The sequence below is a fragment of the Haliaeetus leucocephalus genome, unplaced genomic scaffold, assembly GCF_000737465.1.
Source record: "Haliaeetus leucocephalus isolate CR32 unplaced genomic scaffold, Haliaeetus_leucocephalus-4.0 Scaffold450, whole genome shotgun sequence".
In the NCBI taxonomy this organism is placed as follows: domain Eukaryota; kingdom Metazoa; phylum Chordata; class Aves; order Accipitriformes; family Accipitridae; genus Haliaeetus; species Haliaeetus leucocephalus.
The window spans coordinates 9,103,502-9,124,866 of record NW_010972886.1 but is presented as its reverse complement, the minus strand read 5'-3'; the positions used below and the strand labels follow the sequence as shown (position 1 = coordinate 9,124,866).

The following is a 21,365-nucleotide window of genomic DNA, read 5'->3' as shown; positions in this document are numbered from 1 at the left end:
GTGAGCATCCCTGCTGCATCTAGGACCCTCTCAGTCCATCGGAGTGATCAGCCTGCTGGGTTGGGGTTTTTTACTGCACACAAGATTTTGGGCAGCACTCAGTCAGCAGGAAAATCCCCAGCATTGAATAACCTTTGTGCAAAACTACTCTCTGGGGTGCTTTATGGGATGTGCAGATAGGACTGTGCATGTCTTATAACTTACTGGCAGTGATTTCCAAATCCTGCATGAGCGCTTCCTTTGGGGCAGGATTTTCCTTTTCCACCTTCTGTGTTGCTGTGGTTAACAGTGTTCTTGGAGTTAATTTTTTTCCCCCCCTTTTTTTTCCCTGAAATGGTCAGCATACAAGCTGAACACACGCTGCCAAACTCAGTTCAGCAGCCAGGCATGAACTAGGGAGTTGGAAGAGAAAACTCCTTTCCGTTTTCAGGGGGAAGCTGGGAGGAAATGCTAAATGCCAACAAAGTTATCTCATTTTGTTGAGACAGAGAGAAATGTCCTGAAATTGAGCTTGTAAGGTTAATAATGGTTTAAGATCAAGTGCTCCAGGACAGGGATATTGCAGGACTTGGCCAGCATCTCTGGAGCAAGGCATGTGGAGATAGAACTGTCTTGTATTTACTCCGACTGGGTGGAAACCAAAATTTCCCAGATGCCTTTATTCTGGCAGTATTGGATTTGAAAGACAGAAGAATATAGGTTGCAAATTTGATATATTAGAGATGGGTTACAGGTCCAGTGGTTCTCTGTTCCTGGTGTGATGCAGAGGTGAGGGCAAGGAAAACTTTTGGGAGGTATTCCATGGTTTTCTACAGGCTCCATTTTATCGTTGGCTCTGACGAGGGGGGTGCAGATGGCTATTTTTTCTTGCTTATATTTAATGAAAAAGCATCAAACCTGCTGGAAATCTAAATGGTATCAAAATATCAGTTTTATTTTACTGTGACTCTGTGCACGCAGAAGTTTTCTTTCTAACAAAGTGAAAAGTTAGGGTTTTGAAGAACACTGATTATAATCTGCAGGTACTTCACCCTTGCTAGAAGGTTCGCAAACCAAGCATCAGATCAAGAAAGTGGGACTTCAAAAACAGCAGTTTGTCATGACTTCCATTAAACTGCCACTGCTTTCTGGCACTGTGGGGTTAACTCCAGAGAGGATCCTTGCAATGTAATTTCCAGCGATCACCTGGGCAGAACAGGATGGCTTTAACTCCAGCTGTCACACGAAGTAAGAGCACAGTGAAATACATCCAGCTCAGCTAAAGACAGGTTATGCCCCAGTAACTGTAAAGTTAAATTTGCACGGATCCGTGCTAAACAGCCTGACCTCTGCTGCTGTTGCATTTGTAGCCTCCTGCTGTCCTTTTGGCTCTTCCCTGAAATCTGGGATCTGGGAATGTCAATGCGTTAAAAACAGAAGTCCATAATTTTGAAACCCATTATATGCAATTACGTTTCTGTCCGAGATGTGAATCTCTCCTGGCCCTGTAAGCTGCAAGGTCGAGAAGGGGGAAAATACTGAAGTGCCGTATGGCTGCATTAGCATGGAAGTTTCTAAGTTTATATTATGGTCAACTAGCCTGGCTAGAGGAAGAAATATTATTGAAGTATGGAACGTGTCTGGAACGTTTTTTAGATGCTGAATGTGACTCAAAAGAAAGGAGTAAATGTGGTGGGTTGGACTACTTCCCCCACCACCACCCCTTGGGATTTTTAAACATCTCATGGTATTTGCAGTTGCTGCGTTTTAAGCAAAGTGGAAAAGAAGAGCGGCTGGTGGAAGGGAGCTGTATACTTCGACCCTCCTTTTACAAAGACACTGGTAAAATTAAAGCCTTAACTAATGAAGGAATTATTTGCCATTTAGTCCTGGATGCGGGATTGCAGCTGTAAGCCTGTACAAGACAACTTAGGGCTTTGTCCCCCACTGGTTTCACTGTGGTGCGGTTGCTGTAAGTGATGTGGCTGGATGGTGTTGGCTGGGCTTAACGATGCGGCTTGTGCATGCTGGAAGAAAGCACTTATTTATCTGCCTTAAATGTCATTTTTCTCTGACACAAATGCTTTGTAAAAGTTAGGCTATACGTAATGCAACCATGGTTCAGTTATTGCAGAGGTAGTCGTGCAGTCACTTCTCGTTTAGAAAAATTCTCAATATCCTTCAGAGTAGCAATTATACATGCACACACTTTTTAAATTTTTTTTTTTAGAGAGATATGTATGCACACCCACAAGCTACAATTTTTAAACGGCTCTCTTCCTTCCAATAAAAACAACACGTGGTTTTCTGCGCTACCTTTACTCCCCAAGTTCACGATGTTTTTTTGCTCAGGGTGGGGCAGGCGAACAACCTGAAGCAGCCCTGGAACATGCTGGCTGGCTGCCATGCAGCTGGGTAATCCCTGCAGATACTTTCTTCTCAAGCTTTTAAGGCTGTTGAAGACAAATCCGTAGGGTTAAGACAGAAAAGTATTCCATTTAAGAACATAATTAAGAATAGTTTGCATGAGACACGTAGCACGTAGGCCGTAAACCCAACAATTAGAGTGGTCTTAAAGTTTTAAGAAGCCAACAAAATGAGGGAACTAAGGCTTACTGCAGGGGTGTTTTTTTAGCTGTTTCATTTTTAAATATATGAAAGGCTTGCATTATCTAATCTCAGTGGCAATCGGTATCTCATTAATGGGAATGGACTAAATATTTTCACATACCTTATTAACCATTTCTCCTGGAATAGTCAGATTGCACCGTTGCCATGATAAAATTGCGGGTGCATGACTTGAACACGGTTGTTTTGCTGCTTCAGTGCACCAAGGTTTCAGCAGTGATGTGGACATGTGATTTGCAGATCTCTTCTTTGCTCCTGAGGATTTTGAATGCTTGCAACCAGCCAGAGCCTCAGTGCAGTCACGTAAAATTAAATAGCAAAGAAAATAAACAGCTTTTATACTAAGGAAGCAAGGTCCTTATATGGACCAGAAATATTTGAGTACCTCCCAAGCATTTACCAACACTGGCATGAGGGAAAGAAGCATTGCCTATTCTAGGCTTGTGAATGGAAATGGCAGGCAAGATTTTGACATAGAAAACTGAAGGAAGCAGTATGTAGCCTTGAAAATTCAATGTGCAGCTTCTGAGTCCTAGTCTAGTGACTAAACCAAGATGTCAAGCCCTAAAAAGCCTTAACCACCTCCTTTCCTTATGTTGGGAAATGTGCACCTGTGGCTGGAGCCCAGTGGGAATGGAGACAGGGCTCTCCAGGAACCGCAGCGTCACTGGTGACTTTTGATCATGCAGGAAAGCGTGCCAAGGGATTACGTTAACAAAGCCAGAGGTCTGCTTACCTTGCCAAAGGTGAACCCTTCTGCTGGACAAGGCCCTTTTCTAATAGGGGAGCAGAGGTCTTTTTGCCATGGTAGCGGGGTGGAAACGAGGTTTTCTGGCTTGATATATTTAAGGAGGTAGCTCTTCAAGATGGGAAAAATTAAGTTTATGTGGTGTTCTCTTGGCACATGGATGAAATCAGTGGCTGTGGTGGCAGAGGTTGTAAGTGCCATAGGTCACAGTATCAGTGTGGATATAAAGATGAAAACTGTACGGCTCTGTGCCCCACCAGAATGTGAGTATAATGGGCAGGGATAGTAGTCAGGGGACCTAAATTTAATGTGTAGGCATCCACTAGTATTCAAAGGTAATTATGAGCCTAGAGAAATCACCAAGAGGTGATGGAAACACACAGATAATTGGTAGAAATCACAAAGTACTGAGTAGTAGCTGCTTTCTTATTTTTTCTTTAAGTTGATGATTCCTGCAGGAAAGTAACTGAAGATGACAGTACTTTTGGGACAGTTGAAGGCTTAGGCTGCTGCCATAAAAGTGAACAGTAAATCCCGCAGGGAGCTGTATTTCCAGTGGCAATTTCCAAGTGTGGAAGGAGAAGCAGCAGTTTGTGTGGACGACTTTTGCGGGAGGATAGGAAGGAAGGTCTTATTGAGCAGTTCTGACTTCAGAAGAGAGCTTGAAATTTAATGGGAGTTCCCCAGAAGTGAGAAGAGTTAAAAAGAAGTCCAGAAAGGATCCTTTTCTTTATCTGTTAGTTGCTAATCCTTATAGCCCATATGGGAAAGTTACAAAGGAGAAAACTAAAATTGTCTTGGGTGGAAGCAGCTTAATTTTTGCACAGTAGGAAATTAGCTGAAGTATTTTGCTTAATTCTGACTGTCACGAAGCTGAGAGGTTAAAGTTGCTACTGGTAAAATCTAGAAATGCATTTTCATCAAAAGATAAAAAGGTAACTGGATCTGTTTAGAGACACACTTGCCCTGTTTCCTGTACCAGGATGCTGCTTTAAGGACTCAAACAAAAATATTCTTTAAAATGTTGTTTCTCAGTTCTGTGAATGCTTTGCATGTGTCAGCTGTGGTACAGGCCATGTATCTAAAGCATGCTGAAAAGCTTTTTATCAGCCAGTGCAAAGTCCTCAGAGCAATAGGGTATGAACCTTAAGTGTCTGTGTACTGCCTTCATCGTGCAGGTCCAGTGGGAAAGTTGGTGTATCCATAAAATAAAGCCAATGAAGAGAAAATTGCAATGTGTGTTTTGCGAGATATGTCTAGCTGCAGAAGAGATTAGCTGGTCCCAGGCACCTCTGTCCAGAAGATGCTTGATGCCTTCCTTGGTCTGTCCTCAAAAAGTGCCTTCAAGTAGGATCCATGAGTCTGCTCACTTAGGTATTAAATATAATCTGCTTGTATCGGAAAAAGGGGAACTCAGACTTCAAGTATTAGCAGTTGGATTACAAAAGTGATGCAAAAATTATGCCTGAAAACAAGAGGTAGTTTTAGGTGCTGCAGGATGAAGAAAACTACCACTGCTTGTAATTTTGGATAGAAAGGGCCTGTTCTCTTGTTATGTTGTACAGGATACTGGGAAAATGTCCAGATACAGAGCTTTCCTCCAGGAGGAATTTCTTTCTCTAAAAGATGATACCTGTCACTTTGAAAGGCCTCCTCTTGGAGCCCTCTGCGGGTTGAGCTTACTCCTCCTGGTGAGCTCACCTGGTGGCCTGGAGATGGACAATTCCTGGGCGATTTTCTTTGCGCATCCTTTTTCTTAGCCCCTGTTGATGTTCCCAGTTTTGTCCAGGTTTGAGTATCCTGCGGCACCTTTGTGGGTGCTGGCGGGTGTCTCAGCAGCTCTGCAGCCGACAGTGCCATGGTCATGCATGGTTGACATGTAGCTGTGCCTTGGTGACCTCCCTGGGAGGGCGTCACGGCCATCAGCGCTGTTCCTGAGCAGTCCCTGGGTTAATCGATGTCTAACACATGATGGGTTGCACTGAGCCAGGACTCAGCAGCAGCGTGAGGACAGAAAAGCTAACTTGGGTATTTCCCAGCAGCTCCGGGGTGGGGATAACCTGTTTTAGGTTGGAGTCTGTTGTGTGTCCCATGCAAGGTGCATGGCTTTTGCTCACATCCTGTAGTGGCCTTTCTGCTCCCAAATGACCCCCTCCCTGGTGATGTCCTCAGCAAATCCTGGAGCAGCTGCTCTGTGGAAACCCTGGGATGAGGCCTGGGTGAGCAGAACCTCCCGCTGTGGGGCTCTTTTTTTGACCCCTTGCAATGGGCACCTGGATTATCCCCAAAATCTCAGGTGCTTCTAGAATAGCTTCTTGTGAGGTTATGATGTGATGCCTTTGAATGCCCCTTGAAATGCTGGTGGAGCTGTTTTAAGGACATGGTGTGGTCCTGATGACCTGAGCTGAGGTGGTCCCCGTCTCCTTTTGTCTGAGGTACCATCTGGAGCCACGCTTGTGGTTTTTTTCCCATAAGGGTGTCCCAGTTACGAAGGAATTTGAGTGTCGTCTTCCAAAGCCCACTTCACTAATTTGATCACAAAAACCTTAAAACACCTTGTTCATGGGTTATGTGAGCTCCACATGTTCTTCCAACACTTTGGAGACCTGATGCCCCAATGCATCCCCTGTGGTTGGTGGCCTTGGGGTGCTGCTTGGCTCACCCAGCTCTCTTGGTCCCTGTCCTCAGCTGCACGAGGGAGAGTGTGTCCAAGACCGTGGGTGGTTGTTCTGTATGTTGAAATCTGGAAACCCAATGGGTTCATTCCTTGCTCTTTGATGGGTCTCTTTCCTGTGGTGGCTCGAGTGGTCAAGGCTATCCGTCACGGAGATGGACTTCCATCCTGGGCAGAAACTCTGTGTTGGGGCCAGATCAGTGCTGTCTAAATACCGCCTTCAAGAAGAATGCTCTGATGAGACTGTGTGATGCTCACAAAAGGTTTTGTTTTTGTTTTGTTACCATTGCAGTGACAGCTATATTGTGCGAGTCAAAGCTGTGGTTATGACCCGAGATGACTCCAGTGGGGGATGGTTGCCGCAAGAAGGAGGCGGTCTCAGTAGAGTTGGCGTCTGCAAGGTCACGTACCCAGAGGGCAATGGAAGAAGTGGATTTCTAATCCATGGTGAAAGGCAGAAAGACAAACTGGTAATAGACCGTAATTCAACTTTTGTCTGTTCTTATAATGAGAATTATCCCAAATCTATTGCTATTGTATTCTTGTGCAAGTTTTTTTTAAAACATAAAAAACAGGCATGTGCAGATAGTACCAGAATGGAAAAAACAAACCCATCCTCATCTAGAATTGCCATCTTTTGCTATCTAGATTGGCGTGCTGCCACCTGGAAGGAGCAGGTAAATTTTCAACATCCATGTGCAAAGACCCCCTTTGATGATTGAAAAAGGGCCTGTGTTTTTTTTCTAAGACGTAGCAGGGGTAAGTGAGAAGTGAATTGAAGTGTAAAGAACCCATGAAGCCAGTCACATTGCACTGAGTAATGGAGTGCAAGCCTTTAGAACAGCCATGAATTATTTATGCTGCGTGCCGTTCAGGGTTTGAACAAGCAGAGTGAGAATATGAAGACAAGTTGTCTCTTATGAATTGACGCACTCAGTTTCTCCTGGTAGCTATTTATCTAAAAAGGAACTCTCTTCTTTACCTGCACAAATCAAATTAATAAAGCCTTTTCCCTATTTCCAGGGTCTGTTTTAGGTGTTATAGTTTGTTATGTTGTTTCTATATATTTGATTCTTGTGATATTCACTCTTGTGAAGAGATGGGCTAGCTTAAAAATAACGCTACCTGCACAGGCTCTGCTAACTCAGTATTTGGGCAACGTTGAGTCAGAAATGATCTTGCTTTCAAGAAGACTGGCATTTTAAAGCTGTTTCAAGTACAGTTTTTCTTTTGCAATACTATTTTGCTTAGGATGGTTTTTTTGACGCTATTTGGGAGCTGTGCTTATGGGGACGGAGTAAGACTAACAAGCCATTCCTGTTCTCCCTGAGCATCACTCTAGAGATGGTTTTTGGCACAGGAGAGCTTGAGATGAGTGCCTGGCTGGGTATGAGGGAGGAAAAAAAAGGTGAGGGGAGTGTTACAGCACTTCCTAAATCTGCTGCTGGTGGATAAAATTTCTGTTGAGCAAAATTATCGAGGGAAGAGGTTCTCCCTCCACCTGAGCCCCCGCTATCTGTAACCTGTGCTACACTGGGTCTGGGTCCGAAATAGGCTCCTGGGGTAGGGAGCAAGCACCTACTCAAAGCGCAAGCAAAAGTTGAATGTGCAATGGTTATGAGAACAATTACAGTGTCTGGTGTTTATTAGTCATCGTTTGGTAGGGAAGGATGTTTCCCTGCACAAGACATGACTTGGCTTGCTTTTGGGTCTGGGCTGAGATGGTGCCGTCTGTGTCCTTGGGGTGGGAAAAGTGACTTTGCTCCTCTTCTGGGGCTTGCGCCCTCCCAGGTGGTGCTGGAGTGCTTTGTGAAGAAGGACCTGGTGTACACGAAGGCAAACCCCACCTTTCACCACTGGAAAGTCGACAACAGAAAGTTCGGGCTCACTTTTCAAAGCCCTGCTGATGCTCGAGCCTTCGACAGAGGAGTGAGGAAAGCCATCGAGGACCTCATTGAAGGTACCGCGACGCGTGGTGGCAGTCACTCCAACCCTTGGAAGAGTGGGGAACGGGTTTTGAGTCATGGAGCTGGGAAGAGGGTTTAAAATCAGTTCTTGGGCTTGGACATCTCTCGTGCATGTGTCCAAGTGTAGCCAGGTACTTTCCCTGTGCTGAGCAAGCCTCAGCTTTTAAGAACTGAGTTTTCTTATCTGTTAAGGCAAGAAGGGATTTCAGTCCAAGTATGTTCCAATCCTATCTGGCCTGGTCTGTCCAGACTTCCCCCCCTTAATTATCATTGAGTCTGTTATTACTGCTTTTTTTGATAGGCTTTGGTTTCATGCTAGCAATAGTAATTCAAACAGCCCAGGCTCTTCTTTATATGCAGCCGAATCTCATCTTACTGAGTCTTTGTTAAATCATAGTACGAATTCCTGCCTGGAGTTGAATAAAACTTTGTTTTGTTTTTGGTTTTTTTGCAGTAATTAGTTTTGTCTGCGTCCGTGTAGTTGAATGGTAGTTCTTGAAGACTTTGTTGTGTTTCTGGGGTTTTTTTAATTCTGTAAAAAATCCGTTTGAATTGCCTGTGCTTTGAAGTTGTCATAAATTTTTCCTTTTCATATTTCATTGCAATTAGGCAATCATAATACAGCTATAATTCAATAGTACTTTATTTTAACGAAATTTGATTCTTCATGGGTTTTTTGCTTAATTTTTTTTAACCATGCCACTTTATGTAGGGACATAGTGGTCCAAAGCCTTTCTCCCTCTCACCTGCTGTGACTGGGATGTTTTTATATACAGATGGTATTATTTTTTTGAGGATACTAGCTCAAATATATATACATATGTGTATTCTTTTTGAGGACATTAGCCCCATAAGACAGCTTAACGTTCTGGATGCTCTGTCCTTGCATTAACATGGAAATGGTAGATACTGGGGGAGAATTAATCCCCCAGGGTTCTCTCCTGGTAAATACCTCATCAGTTAGACGAAGCATCTTCTCAACTAGTTATTCATTTGCTTTTTCCTGTGCCATTAATGTGAACAAGTTACAGCTAGGCCTTCCTTTTTCTTCTTCTTCTTGCTAAAACTGGGAAGCATTTTAAGTCATAAAAGTGATGTTTTATATAAGTGGCATGGGATTGTGCAAAGTTTCAAGAGATAATAACTCGGCTGTATTGAGTAGTACTTTGGAGATGCTGGTATGTGGCAACTCCTGTTGTGCTCTTTCTGATCCATTTTACAGTGGAGGTATTTAAAATCAAGTTCTGCTGTATCTCAGATACTTCAAAATCAGCAAATCTATGTTTACCCCATTAACAGCAGAGACTGATCCTCATGAATGTGTTCCTCCTTAACTTCCAAATAAGGCTTTCTGAAAGAAAAGCAGTAACTGGCTCATGCACACACAGCGTCGCGCAGTGGATTTCATTTATCGTACATTTTTTGTTCACATAGTTGATCAAATTTAGCAGGTAATATTAAGCACAACTACGTGCATTCGAAACTTCACTTCGTGAAATTGCAGCTTTATTATTAATATTTAACCGATACTTTGTTCCCTGTAGCATCAGAAGTATAGAAGTCTTGTGCACAAGTACAGCAATCCTATGCAGCTCTGTAGAGCATCTAGATTTTTTACTTTTAAAGCTAATGTAGCAAATGGCACAAATGTTTTCATGTTACTTAGTGTTTTAAGTGGGCTTTCACACTTAGCTCTGCACATCTTCGTGATGAGGCAACTGAGAGCAGCCAGGGCTGGTGCATATAGCATTATATAAAGCACATTATTTTTAAAAATTTCCAGAATGAAGGTGGTACAGACCGTTCAACTATTTTAGTTAGGGATGTGATGTGGCCCTAATTCAGTATAACAGTGGGCTTATATTAAAAAAAAAAAAAAAAAAAGCCTTTGGCTTGGGGTTTCTCCCCCCACCAGAGCACCTTTCTGCACCCACCCTCCTTGGCAGCCTCATGGTGGGTGAAGCCACCTGGGAAGGGGGTCTGGGATCCCTAGCTGGGGATAGGGAAAGGGGTCACCCCCTTTTAGCCACAGCATGAATTTACTGCCAAGTCCAGCAATGACGTGTGCCACCCTCCCTGCTGCCCCTCTGCGATGTGGGTGCTGACCAGGCTTTCAAGCGGCTCTGGAGGGGGACACCCGCAGGGTGGAGAAAGAGGTTGGAGGAAAGTTGTTGTTTTTTTAATGTGATTTCCCACTTTTCCAGATGATTACCATGTAATTAATGAGAACTGCACCCCAGTATTTTGCTCTTGTCCATGGTATTTGCACATTTCAGCTCCTTTCAAATACTTTGCTTACATCGTGCAAGGTTGTTCTCTGAGAAACAGCTGATAACAGAGAAGACCTCTACAATATATAACAACTTCTGAAGCTAGAAGAAGAAAAAAAACCCAATCTAATTCTTCATTGTCAAAGTGATGTTTATTTTTTTTTCTTAAATAAAAAGTAATTTCCCCCCCAGATTTAGGAAATACATGAAGAATAACTCATAGAGGGTTTCTTGACAGCTGAGGATCTGGTCTTGAGCACTGATTAGTGTGTAGTTTTACCGTTCTTCAGAAATGAAAGTCTTCTGTAATTGGAAATGTTAACTGCTATTTTTAACATAGTTAATTAGCATTGGCAGCCGTGCAGTTGCGTGTCAAGAAACACTTTCAGATTTTACCCTTCCAACCCAGCTACCAGGAGATTATTTTTTTTCTTCCTTAATTTGAGCCCCTCTTTTACACATCTACAACATAAAGTTGTGAGGATCCAAATGTTTACAAGCCTAATAAAAAAAAAGTTGCATAGAAATGTTGTGTGTTTAAAAAGCTGTTGTTTTTTGGTTTTTTTTTTCCCTAGGGTCTACAACTTCCTCATCAACGCTTCACAATGAGGCTGAGGTCGGCGATGATGATGTCTTCACTGTAAGTACATGTCACCTGAGGTTGTTCTCCTTTATGCTCCAGTTTGCATGGTCCAGTTGGAAAGGCTTTTCTTTTTATGCCTCAGGGTTGGCTTCCAGCCATCTCCATGTTTGGCCAGTGGGTGTGTTTTATTTGGTGGAAGTATATCCTCTACAAAAGGTAAAGGCTTGGGTTTCTATTGGCCTCCTGTCGCCACGTGAAAAGCATGGTAGAGCAGATGTTGTCAGGGCTAGAAGTGAGTGAATAATAACTCTCAAATTTCCTATGTCTTGGCCTAAGTGGTGCACACACCTCTTAATACCTCTTTTTCTGTCCTTAAGAAGCTTCCCACAGACTCAAGTGGGTGGCTGCTACTCAGGTGCATACTCAAGGAAATAAGATTTTGAATTGCAGTTGTTAACAAAAGCCAACTTTTAAGTGTTTTGCCTATGCATGAAATGTGGAAAGTTAAAACAAGTGTTTTTCAGCTGGAGGAAGGCACAGTAGCATGCCATCTACCTAATGAGCGGTGACTTAAGTAGGAGTGAGTTGCTTGTATTTAATTTGTGGTAATGTCTAAAATGTGTTTTGGAGCTTTTCTGAAGCAGAAGCAGCTGCTGTCCTTGCTATACTTGCACATTTTAAAAGAGAAGGAAAAAAAAATAATTATGTCACATGAAATATTAATCCAGTCATGGATATTCCATGGACTGAAAACAAGATGCTCACAACAAATACTTTATTAAATTTATTTGCTCAGCTCCAGTCGCGAACCCCCACACACATGCGTACATGTGTTAGTTGTATTATAAATGCCCTCCTTGTCCCGTGGTGCAGGTGGGGCCTGGATGGCGGAAGGGCAGAAGGTGGGATGTCCTCAGCGCAGCAGCGGCAAACTCAAAGTCGTCTTTGAGATACTTTGCTGCATCTTTAGGGTGAATGAGAAAAACTGAGGACAGGCATCAAGCTGTTTGAAAATGGGCACCGGGAAGCACGCAAAGCCAAAACGTGTTTTTGAGGGTGATGTTTTGCTGGTATGGGACCAGGGCAGGTTCCCTGCTGTGTTTTGACCAGATCCTCCCAACGGCTGGCATGTTGTCCGCATCTGTCCTTTTGTCACGGCTCCGGGAGACAAACAACAGCAGGCAGGGTTAAAAGGTGACTTCCTGCGCTCCACAGCAAAACTATCATTAGCAGCTGCTTCCCAACTACCTGCCAGAAGTGATTTATAGGCACTGCGATGGGATGGACCCGGGGGAGGCACTGCTGGAGCCAGAGCAGTTTCCTGATTTGTGCTGTTTTGTCCCCAAATTCACCAGGTGAGCCTTGCTCTGCTGGGGATGGATGGTCATGCTGGACATGTGTGTGGCTCTTCTGTGCTTGTCAGAAAGGGGATGACCATTGAAATGTACCTTGGGCGGGTGTGTGCCAGCTCTCACTGGGTTAGACATGGAAATACTCAGTGTTAAAGCAGTGAAAAGTAGCCTGTGGAAATGGGAAAGGACTTTTTTGCTAAAAGCCAACTGGCTGACATTTAGGGACCTGGGAGTGCTCCTGCATTTCTCCACAAGCTCAGTCTTGTGGTTGAGTGTTGATTTTTAAACTCGTAGGGTGCTTTTTACTGGGAGGAAGAAGTTGTGCATTTAAGTAGGTGTTCCTTTACATTGGGAAGGTTGGATGAATGGTGCCCCAGTTGCATCAAAATCACTCAAACTCCTGCATTCAAAGTGAAGAGCCAAAACTGCAAGAGATTTTCCCCCCTACTTGACCCCGGGGAGGTGACAGATAACCTCCTGCCATACAGATATTTATGGGTAGGGTGCTTGGCGGAAAAGGAGGAACAAGCTACTTGATAGCATTAGCAAGGAGGGAAACCTCAGCTGCGGTTGGCACCTTGTTGGGATCCAGGGAGACATTAACACCTCAAGTTGTGCTCTGCCTGGCAGCGCTCTCCACATGTTGTGTGATCTCCAGAGTGTGAGAGGGACTTCACTGATGGTGGTAGCTTGCACGGTGCTGTTGGTCAAGCTGTCACATCAGGGCAGGTGTGTTGTCATACTCCAAAAATAAGGCTTTAGGAGCATCTTCCTCCCCATTACTTCTTGTTTGCTTTCCTGGGATGAAGTTTGTCCTTCTCCTGCAGTCCTTAAGCTCTTTGAAGCTCTCAACTTCCTGTTTATCTGTTAGGTGATGGTGGAGTATGAAGTCTGCATAAGCCAGAAATAACAGACTGAAGCATGGAGGGGTTTTAGTCTGGAAGAAATTGATAGGGCTGTTATATGTTTTATTATTAACCTTCTGTTTCATTCTTTCTTTGCACTTCTTTTTGACTTGTGTATCATAGTCCATTTGGTCATCCTTGCACACAAAACTTCTTTACAACTTTCCTGTAAACTCTTTTCCCCAGCCACAGCAGTGGATATTTTGGGTTTGGTTTTTTTTTTTTTCAACTCTGTTTTAAAGAGAAAGTACATTTGTTCTTTTTTACTTCCTAAGGTAGTTATTAAAATCTTCACGGTCCTCCCCCTCTCCCACACATGCATGAATAAACTTAACTGCGTGTGGCAGAATTTTCAAAAGCATCTGCATGATTGAGTCATTTAATCAGTCATTTACCCATCTCTGAAAATCCCAGCTGTCGCTGCTACACTGCTGCCTCAAATATTTGGCCTGAGGTCCTGCCTCTCCTTGAAGATGTTTCAATCTGTTCAACCACAGTGGTCCAAAAGTTCACATTTCTTATACTGTTTTGCAGACAGCCACCCCAACTTTATCTTGCACGTCAGCACTGATCTTTGCACCGATGTAATGGTACCGGCTTTAAAACAGCCACCCTCCTTACATACAAGCACTGACCCTGATAACAACTGTTGGATATTGATTGACACAGGGCTTTTATACTGTCCCTGATCTTGTTAACTTCAGTACCGCTCCATGGGATGATGACTTTGGGCATGTTTTTGTGTGTGCAACTCATACATCATCCATTTTGTTTATTCATCAGCCAGGATGAAACCCTTCTGGGCACCCAGCAAGTTATTTACATGGGGAAGAGAAGGTTTGCCCCAGAGGTAGAGCTCTCCCTCAGGCTATGATCTTGTGTGTCTTAATGGAGGGTCATTTTCTTGTACTAGAAGGTGGGGGTTTTTGTTTTTAAGGGGGTGAATTATCTGCAGCTTTGGACACGTGAGCATTTGCTTGGGAAGCATCGCTGGTGTCAGTAGCCGTTATCTCCTCCCATCACTGTAACTTGCAGTCCCAAGACCATAACTTGGGAAGCAGTACCTTGCACCATCCCTACGGCGTATGCTCTTCATCCATTGTTCTGAAGCATGGGTTGTATCTTTAAAAACGGGACTTTGCCATCTAATAATTTTCCTGTGGATTAGACCTACAGCAGCTAGACAAATCAATACAAACCTCTGTTCTGAAATGCATACCTAACAGGGCAGAAAGCAAAAGTATATAGAAATACATGTCACTGACTTGAGGGGAATATGCTTATTTCTTAAATGAAATCTCCATTTAGAAGTTTTAACAATATGTAGTTGTGTTTCTTTAATTCCAGATTCTCAGTAGAGCCCATAAATGTTTTCCATATGTTAGCAAATAAATTTCTCCTGTCTTGTACATTATAAATCGTCCTCTCAAGAGATGCAATCTGAGTAAGACTAGCCATCCGTTCTGTCTCCACTGGGGGAAACATTGTCTTTGCAATGGTCTGAGATTGTTCTGTTTGTCTTCATCCATCCAGCCTGCATCTTCGGCCTTCTTTAATTAACATTCATTTCAGAAATAATGTTTAATAAGGACTGAATATGTTCTGTAATTCCTCAGCCACAGATTTTGCCATATAATTGAGTTCTTGTGCAAAATTTTTTCCTTAATCTACACTTTTACTTTCAATTGCAGATAACAATCCCACATGACCATGAAGTGAAAAATGTGAATTGAGTCCAAGGAAAGAAAGGTCAATGTCTTCCAGAGTCTGCAGAGTGCCTGAAATGGTCTCTTTTAGCAACCCGTCTGAAAAAGCAGAGGTGTTCGTGCTGAAACCTTATGACTGGTTCAGCTGAAATGCTGCGCATGTGTTTTTCAGATAAATCTACAGCCCTGTGCCTGCTTTAGTGCTAAAGAAAAGACACCCACTGGCAGGAGGAGCAACAGCTCCCTTGTTAGTTCTGGTTTGTGAACCTAAAAATGGACTGCAGTCCCTTCTGGGTTAATGGGAATATGAGGGAGAAAACAACAAAACCCAACCTTACTAAGTTTTATATGCATGTTACAATCATAGCTGTTTCATGTAATCAATAATAATTTTAAAAAATCCTAGGTTTTGTTCAAAATGAAACTTGCAGAATTTTGCAGGTAGAGCAGGCACGATCTATAGGTCCATGGCCAAGCTACAGGGTTGTGTTTCAAGACACCTAGACTTGATCCATTGCTTCTCTTGCAGACTCCTGGCTAAAAGCCTGTTTGCCTCGGTTCCTCAACGACAAGACAGGGAAAATATTCTCCAGCTTCACTAAGGTGATGCGGACAGATCTTGCTGCCACCACTTTTCTTCTCTGCGCAGGGTCCTGGTGCTAGGATTCACACTGGGCTTCCAGCAGAAGTCTTCAGACTCATGTTTTCACTACAAAGTTGTCTGTTTCGAGTGATCCTGCGCCACTCGTGCCTTTTTCTCAGTATGAGCATGTACTCCTGTGCTTGGGGATGTTCGAGTTGGGAAGTTTGTTATGTGGCTTGGACGCTGCTCACAGTCGTTTAAGAGACAGACACAATTACCCATTCTGTGCTGTAGTGGTGCAGATTGTGGCAGATGTTAATGTTACAGTCCTCCTTGCATCTCTTCTGGTTTCCTAATTAAAAAAACAGATTTCTCCCTGCTGCCTTTCCATGAAACCTTTTCCCTACTTTTATCTCCCATGTGGGCCTCAAGCGTGTTACAGCCTCACTATTAAAATTTATAAGATTTATGTTAGTTAGATAAACGCTAAATCTAATTTTTCTTGCTGGCTTGGTCATTTCATGTTCAGATAGTTCTTTTAAAGAATGACTGTAGCTCTTTTTCTTTAAAGTAGACGTGTAGAAACCCAGTCCAATTCCTTTGGAATATATTTGTAAGTTCCGTGTGATGCTGGAGCATCTCTCGTCCCACCCCTCCATGGAAAATGATGTTGCCGAGAGTAGAGAAGCACTGAGTTGCAAGATTTATTTCTTTCACAAGTTGTGCTCAGGGATTGAGGAGCAGCAAGAGCCTGCAATTTCCTTTCTCTTAAAGCTAAGGTAAAGTAACAGAAAGGAAAAATGCCTTTTGGAGGAGCAGAGCTCTTTATGAGGGTGGTGGGGTGCGGTGCTTAGGTTGTCACTGCAAGCAAATCCACCTTGTTTGCTCTGTGAGGCTGAGCAAAGCAATTAGAGGATTGTCACAGTGATAGGACTAGATGGCCTTACCTATGTTATTCTTCTTGCTCAGCAGCCAGCTGTGCTGTGCATGTACAGTCGAAGGGTTCACTGCTGCTAGCCACATCCTCTGATGTCTGGATTTTGGGCTTGCATTGTAAACCACAGCTATTCTAATTCAGATTTTAAAAGAAAAAAAAGTACTTGCCAAGAAGAGAGAATTCACACACAGAAACCAGCAGGCTTAAATCCCTCCCTCAGAAAAAAAATAAAATAAAAAAAAGCCTTTCCTGGCTTTGAGCAATGAACTGGACTAAGATTTATTCATGGTTTTTTATAGTTGGGTGTCTCAAGTTATATGCAGTGCTCTGGGCATCCCCGTCCTACACTTCAACAGTCAGAACAACACTGACTTAGCAATTGCTTGTCATGTCTGAACATGGCTTTTGCTCTTTGCACTTCAGTGCTGTGAAATTTGCCTTGATTTGTTCCAGCAGACTGACTACTGAGGTAGTCCCGGAGTCTGAAGTCACTGGTTTACCTGTAGTTTGTTTTGTTTTGGTTTGGTTTTTTCCTTCCTCCCGTTAATACCAGGGTGTATAAGCTTCTTGGTGAAATTCTTCCTGCTTTTATGCCAGGGTTCAGGAGGCAGGATAGATGCCACTGCAATAGTGAAAAGGTCCTGAATATCCAGCTATTTTAAGGCTATCTTCTTTTTTTTCCTTTTATTCCTTGTCTTTCTTCAGGTTAACTTTGCCCACAACAAATTCATGCCACTCAGTGGGAATGGATAATGATGCTCAAAGAGATTTTTCAGTAGGGAAAGTGAAGTGGAAAGTTTTCCTCTGGCTTTCAGGTTTTTTATAGTGTTGTGTTTCTCCCTTTCCTTCAGGACCTCCTATTTCTTTTAAGTGATGCTGGAAATTAACCCATTTATTTTCTTACTCTTTCTACCAATACGAGCAAGCTATAGTCACTGATAATTTAATGCAGTTGTCACTGAGACGGAGGTATCACTGCTGTCGTCTGGGATGTCAGCTGCTCTTTTCTCCAAGTCCTTCAAAACTGTAGCGGCAATTACTGTCTACTTCAGCCTATAGATTGCCCTTGCTTGCTGACAGCCTGTCAACTGGACAGGAGGAAATATGAAAATTACTGTGGTGTGGAGGTGCACAGAACATAAAATCTATTTATTCTTGTGTATATCACAGATTCACAAGATGTAAGTGAAGTGCAGAGGTAAGGGGAACTGATAGGAGAGAGAACTGTGGGGTAGATTTGAAGATTTATTTGCTTTCTTTAAAAGAAGGGAGGGGGAAGTAGAGGTCTTGCACAATTTATATATTGCTTTGTTGTATTTATCATTATTTTTTTGCTTTCGGGTCAATCTCTGGTGGGCAAAGCAGGCTTTTCTTGCTGCAGATCAGGAATATACAGTTTAACAGAATTCCCAAATGCACTGAACTTCAGTTACTTTGGCACTGTTTCAGTCTAAAGCTTTCAAACAGTAAAACCTTCTCTTTTTTTTTTTTTCCTTCCTTTTTTAAACCAAACTATCAGTCTGGTTGTCTTACCCCACACAGTCTTCAAAATCCTGAGTCCCTGGCAAGGACAGGATCACCCAACCAGTACTGCAGCGCTTCCCAAGGGTCCGGCAGTCACGGCTGCGCTGGCAGGGAGACGATGGGAACATGGTCGGAAATTTGGTCAGTCACAGGTACCCGTGTGCACTTCGTGGAGGAGGCAGAAAAGTGTTTGCTGTCACAAAACCAGACCCGAAAGAAAGGATGTGATTTTTTTTTTTTTTTTTTCACATTAGCCCAAATATGGGAAGCGGTCCTTTCCTGCAAATATCAGCCTACTAAGAGCTTGGGGCGTTTGGGGTGTCTGTGTGAAGACAAGGCAAGGAGCATCCATCGTTCAGTAACAAATTATTAAGCAGAAAATACCTGTATTGCTATCAGATCTTCCAAGTCTCGCTGTCATGTAGTTTTTATGTAGCTAATTATAGCAACGACTTGCATGTGTTGAGCTACTTTGCTGAGGGTAAGCAATTTCTCTTCTCACAATTCTTCCTCTCAAGACCGTTTTTGTAGTGTATTTTCTGGCTCTGTACCGTTCCCACATACAAATACAATTGGCCCTGTGCTGGGATTGGGATATATCCTGCAGGAAACTGAAATTTGATCTTCTGCTGTGATGGAAGTTTCCTTATAGATGTATCTTGCCAGAACTTGTAAGCGTTGTAATTTGTGCACCAGTTAAGTATCAGGTTTTGTTCAGTTTGCCCCAGCAGTGCAAAGGAGATTTTTGTTAGGTTTTTTTTTCTTTCTTTCTCTTTTTAACACCTGCTTTCCCCTTTCCCTGTGCTTAAATGATGATATGGTAGCATATTTTAGTGTGCCAGCTCTTTTGGTTTCATATTGTCTTTAATTATTTTGTTATTTATAACCACAGTTGCATTCATTTAAGTAATCTTCAGATGACTGAAAGCTTGTTTTCTTGTAATATGCAGTCACCTGAGGCTTTGGGATGAGAAGTGTCACCAGCAAACCTGCCTGTAGGATTCCTTGTCCAAAGGTGAATTGACTGCTGCTTCCCTAGCTGTAGTTTCTAGCTGATGAATTCGTGATCTGAGTGCATTGTAGCACCATTTCTTACTTGCAATCAGCTAGCTGCGTGTTTGTCTTCTGAAAAAAATAATGTGGCTGTGTAGTAATGTACTTAAACTACATGATGAGTTAAAGTATGAAGCTGTTTGTGAGTGTGTTCCCTTTTAATTCATCTGGAACTCAATGCTTTAGTGCACTTGTGTGCTTAAGGCACAAATGTGTCAGAAACAAAACACAGCCAAGATGAAATTGCCCTTTCTTAATGTACAGTAAAATGGGTGGGGGGAGAGATTTTTTTCTTCTTCTTTCACTTTTTTTTTAAGGATTATTTTTTAACCTGGATCAGGTTACTGGTTGGACTTAGTGCATGGCCCTGCAGGCAATAGCAGCAGCCCAGATAAAGGGGGGATGCAGCATGGTGAGCATCCAGAGGTGGAGCTGGAATTGCTGGTAGCCAACGAAGCCATCCCTGGGACCGCTTGCTGAAGGTGGGCTTTGCTATTCCTTCCCAAAAGCAGTCACTGTGCCCCTTGCTGTTTCCCTTGCGTAGCTCTGATCCCTTGCCCTCAGCCAGAAGGAGCATTTGCAAGTACAGCTCGTCTTTTCTGTGTTTGCAGCGCAGCGGTTTTGCCTACCTCAGCTTGTCAACAGAGCTTTGCAGGCTGGGTTTGTGGCCTTCTCATTTTGGCCTTGCTTTTGTTCAGCTGTGGTTCCCTGGGCATTTCTTCAGCATTATGTAAGGGGGACCTGATTTGAGGCAAGATGCCTGTGAAAAGCAAGTTATTTTCCAGCCAGCTCTGTTCTCCCTACCTTGCTTTTGCAGCATAGCCATGCCAAGAGCAGAGATGTGGGGGAGCAGGGATGGGGTTGCAGGGGTTATTTTAACATCATATATGAAACCACAGCCGAGGGATGCAACTTGACTGATGCATCGTTAGCCTCAAAGCCGCTGAGAGCCAGCAGAGCGGAGAGGGGCTCCTGCCGTCACCCTTTTACCAGCACAGCTGACCCCGCGCTGAGCCAGCCTGGGGAATTGAACCAAAAACTAGCCCTATAAAAGAAAGCAAATACTTTTCCGGTGGTTTAGCTCCTTAAGCCAGCTCAGTGTAGGGCTGGAGAAGCAGAAGTGCTGGCTCAAGGGAAACCGTAAGCACGGCTGGCTAAGCGGGCGGCAAAAAACCTCAGCCACCCTGCTAATATTCATCGTGCCACCTTCTGCAAGACAGCTTCACTGGAGACCTTTGCTGTGCTTGTGCCAATGGTACAAGTAAGGTGGTTCTTGCACTCGGGCTGAGCCAGGCTTAGTATTTATGGCATTTTCCTCATTCATGTTGCTACTGTGAAATGTCTCCTTGTCTCAACTGAAGGATAGAAGATAGCTGAGGCGGTGTCGATGGGGGTGTGTTATGGCCAAATGTTATGCTTTTACCTTGAAAATACATAGTTGATATTACTATTGTTTTCCATTAGGTTCCTTCTTTAATCTGGGCTATGTAGTTAGCCTTTGAAGCGTATAGTCCTTTCTTTTGGCCGTGGGGTGCTTGAAAATTTCACAAAGACAGAAAATGGCCTTTTCCATTATTTTAATATGCAACCTAAGGAAGTCGCTTTCAGCAAGCAGCTGTATTTGTAATCTGCAACCTATCTGCCTGCTGTGTTCGAACAAAACACTTTGTGCCAGGGCACTCATGGGAGGAGGCACCGGGGACATGGGCTGGATTTGAGGTGTCTCGCCCAGCCCTGGACACCACCTCTGAAGGTGACAGGCGGAGCAGACCCCGCGCGGGGTGTAAACACAGTTGGAAAGAGGCAGCCTTGGCCAGGGGGACAGAGTGATGATTGACAACTTCCCATGCTGTGGCAGAAAGGATTAGGGAATTGCCGCCCAGCACATGACCCGGCAGTGCTGGTGGGGCCAGAGGGATGTGGGTCTGGAGTGAGCCAGCAAAGCTGTGCTCCGCCCCAGCATCCCAGCCTCTCCGCATAATTTAGAGGGGGGAAAGCATTTGGCTCCTGGTGCAGAGCTGGAGCATGCGTCTTGGCAGTGGTGTGAAGGGGGCTGAGTCGGAACTGCAGGGCAAATGACTATGTTGCCGTGCTGTTCATGAGAGACCCTGTAATTTCCACGTGCTGTTTAAACACTGGCAAGTCTGGTTTGAATCTGTTGTCTCATGTAACAGGTAGAAAAGAAAAGAAAAAAAAAACAAAACACAAAGAGTTCAGGCCACTTGGAGTGTGCACCGGAGTTTTGCCAATCTAACCATAATTTGGTTGCATCCTCTTAGGTGTTGGGGGGGCCAGTTCTTTTTCTGGAGAGTTTGGAAAGGAAAAGGAGTTTGGTAAAGCTAAACAATGAAACGTGCTTTTACATGAGGCTTCAAGAATGATATTTCTTTAAAGTGGTAGGCTCCCCCTTTCACCCCTTTAAAGAAAAAAAGAAAACCAACCTTCTGACTGACAAA

General features: G+C 43.6%; 1 protein-coding gene across 1 annotated transcript in view; it reads left to right on the top strand.

Moving 5' to 3' along the window:
• Positions 1 to 961: 961 nt before the first annotated feature.
• The window catches only part of SPRED2 (sprouty-related, EVH1 domain containing 2), a 33,631-nt gene continuing 13,227 nt past the window's right edge, over positions 962 to 21,365 (top strand). The window contains exons 1-4 of the mRNA XM_010574764.1: positions 962 to 1,227; positions 6,322 to 6,499; positions 7,821 to 7,989; positions 10,842 to 10,906. Of these exons, the coding sequence (XP_010573066.1) occupies positions 6,356 to 6,499; positions 7,821 to 7,989; positions 10,842 to 10,906 (378 nt within the window). The 5' untranslated portion in view covers positions 962 to 1,227; positions 6,322 to 6,355. The remainder of the gene's footprint in view (positions 1,228 to 6,321; positions 6,500 to 7,820; positions 7,990 to 10,841; positions 10,907 to 21,365) is intronic.